Consider the following 11,237-nt stretch of genomic DNA (forward strand, 5'->3'; position numbering starts at 1 on the left):
TTCAAGTCCATAGACCCAAAACCAATAACATATGATGTGTTTGTTTCTCCAATATAGAGGGACAAAACTGCCACAGTTCAATAAATAAGTTGTTAAATATTTATATACCCAATAATTTAAATAAAATTTGAAATACATGCATCAAATAAAATTTTCTCTAATTATTTAAATCTTGCAATAATGTATTTTAAACAAAAAGGTGACATTCATTAAACTTTGTGTTCATGCCATCACAATTTTACACATTTAAATAATTTAGACTGTTGTTCTGTCAATTTATTTTAGGTTTGGCCTTGTACACTTAACTGAGTCGGTGCAAATTCTCCTTATACAAAGTGCAGATTAGGCAATCAGATGTTGTTTTGTGTTTGATGTGTCACAATGACACTTTAAATTATTTTAGAATAGACGCAATAACAGAATATGTAATATAGGATATTACAACTGAAGAAATTAAATTTTAAAAGATTAGAACAACATTGCTGGTGTTAAGTGTCAATTGTCCAGAAAGGGTTGCTGCCTCTTTCTAAAAAGTCTACTCAGCTTAATTACATTATTAAATATGGTCACATTTTCCATATTAACTACATTCTTCTTTTAAAAAAAATTTTGTTTCATGATGGTGTTAAACCCGTCAAAGACAGTTTAAGTAAATTGTCCCAAATTTTAAAAAAATGTTGCATGTTTTATTTTTTCATAATCTCGAAGTATTTAGATAAATTTCGTATGTCCACTACTGGGTCCATAAGTGAACCATCAACAAATTAGGTAATTTACTAGATGGCTACTAGATGGGTCGATCATCCCTTTATGGGATAATCGACACATCCATGCATTTAATTTAATTTTATTTTTTATTTTTTGATAACACAAACTAATCACATAAATGTTTCCCATCATACGGCTGAAAATGAGCCTTTTCAGCAGTTCCACTAGGAATGCGTATTATGCGTTGAAGCATGTTTGGCCCGAAGTGCACACCGTATAGGTGTGACGTCATCGCTGTTCGATTTTGGAGTGTTTTGGCGGGGTTCACCGGAAAAACTCGGATGAACTTTTGATTTAGTAAACATTAGTTTATAATCAAACAGATAAGACATGGAGCGGTAAGTGTAAATTCACACTTTTCTGAGTTAAATCTAGCAGGAAAACTAAATTCAGGGAAATTGTATAATAAGGTCTTTCTGTTTGGATGAGTCGCTTTTGTTACCCGACAACCGTTAAATTTAAAGTCAGCTGCCGCGATGTTTGCTGACCGACTTATGAGTTTATATCCGTTTTCAAGTTTTGTTTCACTAAGTCGTATTGTGTATGTTGAGTTTATGTTCCGTAAATTTGCGTTAGATTCATTTTAAAAAATAGCATTACCTCTATTACCTCTAAACTATTTTATGTTCAGATTGTGACAGCTAAGCTAGCAAAATTGTATTGATTATCAGATGTAATTGGTAACTACAAATGTTGCCTTTTATGTAACAGCTGTTTATTAGATACGAACATATGCTTGTATGCTTTATTTCTGAATGTATCAAGTGGAAGGAAAAGCCGAGCAGGCAGCCGACCATCAGACATGCCGATGAGAGTTCAAGACAGCAACAGGATGAGTATGGTGTACACAACACCTCAAAGGTTTGTTTGAAATTAACTTTCATCTCTCACATATTTGGGGCCTGCCCCATAGCAATGCATAAGGAGAGCAGTGATTGGATATTATTATGCGGTGCATCTTTTCTTGGATTCAGAAATGTAATTAGTGTTTTTTTTATGGTTGTTTTTAGTGTAACAAACCATACCCATTAGAATAAAGCGCTATTCAAATGCCATTTACCCACAACACATTCTGCTAAAAATATTTAACACAGGAGAGCATTGATTTCTTATTGTAGGCGTTATTGTTATAACATATTGAGATAATTCTGTAAAACTAAATGAACATCTGCAAAATAAGAAAAACGAATGTATGTAACGAACATTTTAAATGTAGAATGATGTTCCTCAATTTACTGCGTATTTGGATCTCATCGTAGTAAACTGCCTTCGTTTGGAAAGCTCAGCATGTCCAAACCACCATCTGGGACCTCTGAAAGAAGAACCAGCTTTTTTGGTCCCCGGTAAGGGAATAATATTTCCAAAACCTTGGAAACGACAAAACACTTTCAATCACAACGCTAAACACAGGCTAGTATGTGGTTTTCTTGGTGTAATAGCTTCAGTAAAAAATAACACAGTTTCACAGACTTTTTGCAAAGATTTACAACAAAATGAAGAACTGATATGCCAATATTTATTCCTAGTCCTTCTAAACTACAGACGATAAAAAAAATTCTATTTCACTGTTTTTATTAATACACTTGAACAAAAACATGGAATAAACTCTGACTAAATTATTAATATTTTTTAAAGTCCTTATTTCAGTCAACCTTCTTTAAATAAACATACATACACATATATATTTTTGCTCTGCACAGAGTAGCACAACTTTAACAACCTGATGTCAGGATAAATAACATTTGTGTTATGCATTTTAGTAATCTTACATTTTCATAGAATTACACAAGTTAGATTAAGTAAAGTAAGCATGATTTATTCATTAATGCCAAGGAGATGTCTTTATTTTATAATTTCTGTGTAATAAAAAAAAATAGACAAAACATTTTAGTGCTTAAAACGCATCTTAAGATGGACACATCTTAAGATCAGTCGAATTTACTGCTAATACTTTAACTTAGTGTTTTGTTTTATCACAATGGAAAAGTTGTTGTTTTTTTTTAATAGTGTATTGATCATTTACTCCAGAACTAGTGGTGCCAGCTTGCCGCCTAACAGCACCTTGTCTGGGTTTGGAGGAACTGAGAAGATAAAAGATTCCAGACCGCTCCATGATAAATCCTTTGTTCAGCAATGCATCAGGCAGCTACACGAGGTAAGGCCCATATATTTTTCTATGAAAGGTCATCTATAATGATGTGAACTAGTAGTTTGCGTAATTTCTGTTTTAGCCATTAAGTTTTCAAGCTTAATTCTCCACCAAAGCCATGACGTGGCATGGCTGCTCGCTTTTAAAAAGGATGTTTTGCATCTTTTCTGTGTGGATTAAGTATTATGTATGCTTGTTGCATGTGTGGAAAAAATGCCACTTCTTCTGGATTTTCCCTAATAATATATATATATATATTTTTTTAATTTATTATTTATTTTAGTTCTTGACAGAGCAGGGTTACCCAGGAACATTGTCAGCCAAAACACTGCAGTCACCCTCCACAAAGGAGTTTGTAAAGATGTTTGAGTTCATCTACCGCCAGCTGGATCCAACGTTTGAGATGCCAAACTCTAAAGTGGAAGAGGAGGTTCCAGCTCTGCTCAAAGCCTTAAGGTAGAAGTTCAATCTACTTAAGATTTTGTACACATTATGATTTGAGAAAATATTTGATTTTTTTTTGTTTGCATTTAAAGGAGCAACTTAGAATAACTTAGAACAAATTTAATGGAAAAAAAAAATTATTAAAGTAATTAATCATGCGTCAAGTTTGTATTTTGTTTATGTAAATATTCTTCTTTAGTTGATGAAAAATTGCTGATTCTTTCCTCCTGTTCTTCTTGTTTCTACAAAGATATCCGTTCGTTCTCTCCAAGTGCTCCATGTATTCGGTTGGAGCTCCACACACTTGGCCCCAGGCTCTGGGTGCTCTCATGTGGCTCATAGATAACGTCAAGGTGAGAAGACTGCAGAAACACCAGACTGTTTAGGGAGAACCCTGCACCACCTTAATAAAAACTCTTTTCATTACACCACCATATGTAATAAAAAGGTACAAGTGTTCAAGGTTTCTAACCCCCTGTGTTTCAGATCAACTGGAATTTGAGTAAGCAGGAGCTTCTGCTGAGTGACTTCTGTGAGGACACTGCCAATATTGAGGAAGGAGCTGAGTATAACAAGGTAATCCAGCTGCTTTAACTTAAACAAAACGAGCTTTATTCATCCACACATCCATTTTCTGTACACCCTTGTCCCTAGTGGGGTCAGGAGGGGTGCTGGTGCCTATCTCCAGCTAACGTTCCGGGCGAGAGGTGGGGTCACTCTGCACAGATCGCCAGTCTGTCGCAGCAAAATGAGCTTTAGTGAAAAGCAATTTAAACTAATTTGTTTAAAGGGCGTACAAAACCGTTTTCTCTATATGCTAGATTCAGTTTCTTTACCAGATCATCTTTACTGTGTCAAAGTCAGTAACTTAACGCACAAATACATTTTGATATTGCAGCTTTTTCTTGACTACATGGCTGAAACCTACTCCAAGTTTATGCACGGTGAAGATGTTTTTGAGGATGAGGACGAGGCGTTCCTCACCAGACTGAGTAAGTATAGCAGTTCCCAGAGCTTCAATTAAGAGTGCAATTCAAAAACACTTTTTTGGTGTGAAAGCAAAAAAATGAAGATGTGCATCTTCCCCCACAGAGCGACTTTACAACGTTGATGAGACCCTGCTGGAATCGATGGAGGAGAAACACCGCTTCCTCAGTAAGGAACTGGAGCGTCTAGAGAAAGAGAGTCAGACGGTAAGAAAAATTATAATAATGTAACATTATACTCAATAGAAAGATGCTTGACTTTTATTTATGGGAAGAAATGTACTGTTTTTGCGATTAAAAAAAAAAAGATTCTGCCTTCACCTTTCGTTGTTGTTTGCTGGACTTTGTAGTGTTTTGTCCATTCAGATCATTTTTGGTCCATCTTCCCTCCACAGGACCGTCTAATGACAAAGAGGATGGAGAAGGTGAAGCTGCAGGCGGACCTTAAGAAGCTGCAGAGTTATCGAAGCAAACTGGAGTCGTTTACAGCCAGCCTGGAGAGCAAATTTTCAGAACTGACAGACGAGCTGGAGAACACCGGTAGATATGAGCAGCAAACTGTTTTTCTCCTGAAAATGTCAGCACTAGAGCACTAGAGTGCTATGGGCGCATTGTTTCTGGATTTAATTTAGTGTAGTAATATAATCTCAGTCACTATTCAGCCCAATTCTTTATTGATTAAAAAAAATCTAATCAGGTTAGTTAGTGCCTGATGGATTATACAACACTTAAAAATAATCAGAGACGTTTTTGGAATCCTTGTTGTGCCAGTTGCACTTGAATGCACCATAAAAGTGCGACTGCTAAGAAATCCCCTCTGGTCAGAGAGGTCCTGCCTACATTTACCAGTGTGGTCACACATTTCTGCAGCTTGTTTACATTTGATTTAACTTTGATTCAGGTGATTAATTTAGTAGAAACCTCCATCAAAACTGTAGTCAGAGACTTCGGGTTTGAGAAGTTTGTCTTCATACGTATGAAAAGAAGTAGTAGCTCATTTGGCGACGGATTTAGGAGGGAAATATAGCTAAATATGGAGGCTCCTGAACCAGGATTAAAATCTCTAAGATGAAAAACAAACTTCTTGTGACATGAATTGCTCTTTCAGTTGCATTATCTAAAAGAAAGCCAGAGACAAATTCTAAAAAGACCAATAAAAATAGAGAGAAAACGTTTCCAGTCGCATGAAGGGACTCTGTTTGCCTTTGTGTTTATTGTTCTATTTTGTAACCTTTTAGTCAGCCATTTGGAGACTCTGAAGCATGAGAGGAACGAGCTTCAGCACCTCTTGCAGAAACAAAAGTTTACTCCAGCTGATGTGGAGAGAATCAACCGGGAGAAGAGAGAACTTCAGCAGACCATCGCCAGTCTCAGCAAGTCTCTTGAGGACGCCGAACAACACAGGTGGAATGAGGAAATCGCACTGGCGAAAGTGAAGGAGACGGTATGTGTAACTTTTACTTGTTGGGTTGCATTGAATGAAAGACGCAACATTCTTCAGACTTAAAATGATCCCTTTCTCTGTATGTTATTTCCTTTAATCCCAGCTGGAGCTGAAGGTGGCCGAGTACCACAAGCTGGCCCGGAAGCTGAAACTGATCCCAATGTCTGCAGAAAACGCCTGCGGTCATGATTTTGAGATCAGGTCATTTGAATGTGGAACTGGCAGTGGAGTTCAGCAAAAAACACAGATCAAGGTGCCTTCTGTATAACTGAAGTTAATGAAAAGTTTGATCAAAACGTCGTTTAATTTAGAATTAAATATGGATTCTAAAACACAACAACTTTTTTGTGCTGTGTCATAGATGCTTCTGAGGAAGCTGATCAGTGATGTGGAGGAAGAAAACAGCCGATTGTCAAACCTGAAACTCAGCCTGGAAGAGTCTTGTGAACAAGTAGCAATAGTTTTTTTATTATTGTTATTATTATTTGGTGCTGAAATGTTGCGTGCACATCTTTTCGTGATTTTTTTTTTTTTTTACTAGTAGTATTTTTGTCTTTTAGGTCAATTCTAACATTGTGGATAAGTCCAACGATCTAAAGCAGATCAGAGAGCAGATCCGTAAGCTGGATGAACAGCTGGACACAGATATGCAGGTACGCTTATTTTTATATAAAAAAAAACGAAACATTTGTCCTAGATATGCAGTGCCTGATGATAAGGTATGCTTCTGTAGAAGTTGGCCCGAGAGGAGCAGGACTGGGCAGCAGAGATGGAGTCTGCAGAGAACCACCTCAAGCTTCTCGAGAAGAAAGTCAATGATGGTTACGATGAGGCCGTGCAAGAGCTGAAGGGAGCGCAGCAACAGTAAGCAACATCTGTTAGTGCGTCTGCAACATGCGCAGTGCTCAGCATATTCACTGTTACTCCTGGTAAAGAGATGTAAAAAAAAAAAGCCTTAAAATGAGGCCTCAACTGAGGCCTATTTCTTCTAGCTACTGTTTGTCCACTATGTTTGATGAAGAGCCGTATTTATTTTGAACTAGACAGTGAGCTTACTGTTGGAGAACTGCAGCGGTTCCTATTTTTAATTCCTGCCCACTTCAGATTTATTTGCGTAACTTTACGTTGTTGTAACAGAATTTAAAAATTTTAAAGGAATGGACTCCAAATGAGAGCTCTGAAAAGTCGTCTCTTGAAAATTTTTTTAACTTTTACACAATTAATATATACAGGGACCCAGACTTTACGACTTCCCTGGTGTTTTGTTGTCACGCATATTTCTGCTTTTTTGTTTTCATAAGCTAATAAATTTGCTTGATTACCCAACACATTAGGTGAAGTCATATGCATTATGTGACATCATTGGACTGCTAGAATTTCCAAATTCAGGTTTTACTTTTCCTGTTTTTAATTTCTGTTTAAAAGTTCGACTGAAGCAACAAATCCGTACAGATATGTTGTTGTAGTTTTCTCTCTGGGTTTTTCTGTCTTCTCTTCTTAGATACCACCTGGTGCTACAGGAGACGAACGAAGAGAGGAGAACCGTAGCCAATAACCTGGTTTCTGTGTTTGCAACAGCTGCAACCCACCTGGCCATAACTGAGGTAACATTCCTACTATTGTTTCCTTCAGAAATCAGTCTGTCTCCATATGAAAAAGGTCTATTGTCTGCAAACTTTACTACAACATGTAAAATATGTACAAGTTTCTACATGCAAGCAACCCAGAGTGGCAGCCAGACCTGTGCAGGCGTCTCATGCACAGAGTGTTGTGCAGGTAAACTGAATGCTACATTCTGCTGCAGATTTCTTCTTCATCCCTCAAACTCGCAGACAGGATCAATGTCATTTTCAGAATCATCAAAGAGATTTTCCTAATGTTTGAATGAAATGCAAACTATGAAAATACTCACCTCTGCACCATGTTAAACAAGTGGTTCTCCTTTAGAAACGGTTTTAATTACTTCATTATTACCATACAGTGCTTCTATAAATGTAATATTAAATTGTTAATGACTACTATTAAGAAAATAAGTGATTTTGAGGAGAGGAATATGTGTTGGCATTTGATGAGTCGGAGGTTAGAATAAATGTATTTAATTTCAATTTTTGGGTACATTATTTTTATTTCTTAGACTATGGTTCGTCTCAAGAAGCTGCATTTAGCTTTCGGTTCTCACCAAATGTTTTCTATGCTTTGATCTCCTACAGAAGTGTCTGGAGGATCTGCACAGCAGAGTCCAGCGCCTCTGCTCCAAGGCCATAGAAGAAGACGAGGCAGCGGTTCAGAAGCTGCGGGAGCTTTTAAAGAGCTTCCTGTCTGAGGCAAACTGTTTGTAAAGACGGATAGGATTTTCCTGCTTCTGTTTGTAAAAAAAAAACCCAACTGATTCCCACCCAACAAATGTTTCAGTTTGTCACAATGTTCACTTTTTGTTTTCTTTACACGTTATGTATAACTTTGTTGTTGATGTTTCAAGTTTTTAGCTCCAGTTTTCATGTCAGTTTCTAAATTTGAGTATTTGTATACTATAATAAAAAATTTTAAAAATAAAAATATTGAAGAGCTTATTCCGTCTCCTTTTCTCAGCTTTCTTAGATTTTTGTCGGTTCATAGATGCATTTTAATGCATTAAACCACTAGATGGCAGCACAGATTTACAGACTGCAAAAACTTGCACAGCACTATGTGATGGAGAGACATGCACTCTGGAACATTGACAGCATTAAATAGTGGCAGGATAAAGCAAACATGGAACAGCAGTGACTTAGCTGCGTGTTTCTTCCAACGTAATAAAAATATAAGAGGTTAAGAAGTCTGCAAAGAGTCCAAAAACAGCATTAATTGTGCTGCAGGAGTTTCAGGTTTCACATTTTTTGTCTAAGTCTTGTGTCCATGATTAAAGGAGTATGGCTACAAAACAAGTCTGAAGAAAACTTGAGTGTGTGACTAAAATCTTCTCAAAGGATGTAGAGTAATATATTATTGCCTGATGAAGCCAAACTTTAGATTTTTACCTCATTTCAAAACACCAATGTTGGTAGAAAAAAAAAAAAGACAGCACAAAGTGAAATATGGTCTGTTGGCAGTAGATCTTCTCAAAACAATAAATCTGTTAATGTAGGATGCTGTCAGACTCCTACTGGAAACTGAATGTTGCAATTAAATAAAAAGATCCTTTGACATCTTTAGTTTAAGCATGAGCTTACTTGTGCAATCTGCTTGCAGTTGTTTTTTTTAACTGCTTTAAAAATGTTTTATTTTTTTATGGTCTCATTTTTTACTGTTCAAAAATATAGCATTTTAACTCACTTCTGTGAATGACTGTAGATTCTGCATATCTCATTGTGTTTAAATAAGTGGTTAATCACAATACTGAGTCAGTTAATTTACTTGGCATTAGACTGATTAACCTGCTGGGTGTTTTCACAGATTCAAACAACCGACCAAGTAGGAAACTAATATTTGGTGCAGAACAATATGCACATGTCTCAGTATTTCAAGTGGCGTCTGACTCTAAGCCTTTCCCATCATGCCTGTGGGGTAACATATAGGCCTTTTTTCCTCAGGGAACCTCTGAAAAGTGTCGACACTGTAAGCGTGGGAGAAATGTTTTGGCAGATGTGATGGGAAGAGATGAAGTGACTGTGAGGGGCTCCATGGAGTTGGGGGTGGGAATCAAAATGTGATGGATAACTTCCACCGCTAGCAGAAAACACCCTGGACCATGTGTGTGTTAGCTTGGGGTAGTGGACACGAGAGGAGGATTCTTACCCTGGGAATTAATAGATGAAAGTCGGTGCCATCGTATCACAGCTACAGGACTTCAGCCAGCCGAAAAGAGCAGAGTCTGTTTGTCTGACGACTGAAGCGCAGGTGGCATCGCTAACCAACATTTCAAATGACAGTCTGTACGGATATATTTTTTATCACAAGTTATGGAAGTGCTTTGTAACGTTCTCATAACCCAATATGTTCAATATAACCCAACTCTTGTTAGTACTGTGCGCTCATTGTTGCTGTTGTTGTGTTTTGAAAGGAGAGAAGAGGTTGGATGGAAAGCATGGATCTGAAAACATAAACCAGAGATCAACCAAGACTCATTTCAGAAACCAAAAGCATGCATTATGGATTAATCCTATCTAGAACAATCTGTTTTCCAGTATGGAAGGAGATAACAGAGAGGGAATGGGTGCACTTTCTTCCTTTCTTTCTCACAGCTCTCTATCAAAACACCACTGTGAAACTTTAGGCCCACTCTTTGAATGGCTCTGGCATTTTGAATTCTGCTCCAGCCACTAATTGTCTCCAGATTCAGAAGGCAAAACAACCTTTGCCTTAGCTGTGTGCCAAACACATAGAGAAGTGGTCCAGAACTCTGTAATGAGAGTCTGACTCAAAACTTAATGCTGTCTGTCGTCGGCATTGTAGTGTCTAACGGGAATAAACATACAAATATTAAACCAATTTAGCGCCTTATTTGTGTGCCAAATATGTTCTGTGTACAACATCAGTTAAATGTTTGAGACAGTTCATGTTGAGGGATTCAAAGACATTTTCTATTGTCTTATAAACGGTAGAAAAAGTACTTGAAATTATTTATTTTGTTAAAATTTCTGTATGACACCAAAAACTGACTTTTTAAGACAGGTGTATTTAAATGTATGGCTTATGTTGTGTTTCTTAGTGGAAATTGTGTCCATTCCATTCATCCAGCTTAGTTCATCTCAGATTAAAAAAAGTTTTATTAATCAATTAGGAAAATAATATGCTATTTTTTTGCTCTTGAGTGTGCAGAACTGCGTCTATAGTATTGTTTACATGTTGTGTAAGAAATAAAAACATGTAGTTTCTCGTACAACAACAAGGACAGATTATCCACGGCTAGTAGACGACGCATTGAGGAATAATTCTAATTCATTTTAAGCCTTCATTGGGCTGTAATAGCAGCAGATCATCTGTTATTAGTCTCACTGCTCCATGACAGCTTCTTGTGTTTGTGAGTCCCATGTATCCGTTTGATGCCTGTATGCAATGTTTACCTTATTGCAGCTTCCAGTGTGATTTGACTGCCTGCTGACAGTTTGTTTAGAGTTGGGTCTCAGTGTGAAAGACCATAATCAGGATATCTTTTGGTCTGTGATAGATTAAGTGAGTGACTCGTTTGAGATTTTTCCATTTCATCTTATTCATAAAAGGAAATTCTGTTTCTTTTGTTGCAAGAATTCAGAACAGCCCATAAATATTGGAAATCAAGAATATTCTTGATACTCAGCAACGAGAAGGAAAAGCAAGACAGCTGTTTTTTGTTGTGGTTTGCCGATATGAGCAGACTCCTTTAAACATAAATGATCGTTTGATGCTTCTCCAACAATGTTAAAGTTTTATTCAGTTTGTTTGTCTTGTGATTTTTTTTCATACCCTTGTTTATGACACAGGGATGCTC

At 37.0% G+C, this 11,237-nt stretch overlaps 1 protein-coding gene across 1 annotated transcript; it reads left to right on the top strand.

Annotated features, from left to right (window-relative positions):
- The first annotated feature begins 912 nt into the window (after window positions 1-912).
- Window positions 913-8,361, top strand: ndc80 (NDC80 kinetochore complex component). Its single transcript, XM_044111187.1, has 17 exons — window positions 913-1,106; window positions 1,534-1,629; window positions 2,028-2,111; window positions 2,797-2,923; window positions 3,201-3,373; window positions 3,612-3,714; window positions 3,848-3,937; window positions 4,260-4,353; window positions 4,454-4,554; window positions 4,743-4,887; window positions 5,586-5,791; window positions 5,895-6,044; window positions 6,153-6,242; window positions 6,352-6,444; window positions 6,525-6,655; window positions 7,293-7,395; window positions 8,002-8,361. The coding sequence occupies exons 1-17, from the start codon at window positions 1,099-1,101 to the stop codon at window positions 8,128-8,130; spliced, it is 1,923 nt and encodes a 640-aa protein (XP_043967122.1). The 5' UTR covers window positions 913-1,098; the 3' UTR covers window positions 8,131-8,361.
- Window positions 8,362-11,237: the final 2,876 nt, after the last annotated feature.

This window comes from Gambusia affinis, linkage group LG03 (genome assembly GCF_019740435.1).
Source record: "Gambusia affinis linkage group LG03, SWU_Gaff_1.0, whole genome shotgun sequence".
Taxonomy (NCBI): Eukaryota; Metazoa; Chordata; class Actinopteri; order Cyprinodontiformes; family Poeciliidae; genus Gambusia; species Gambusia affinis.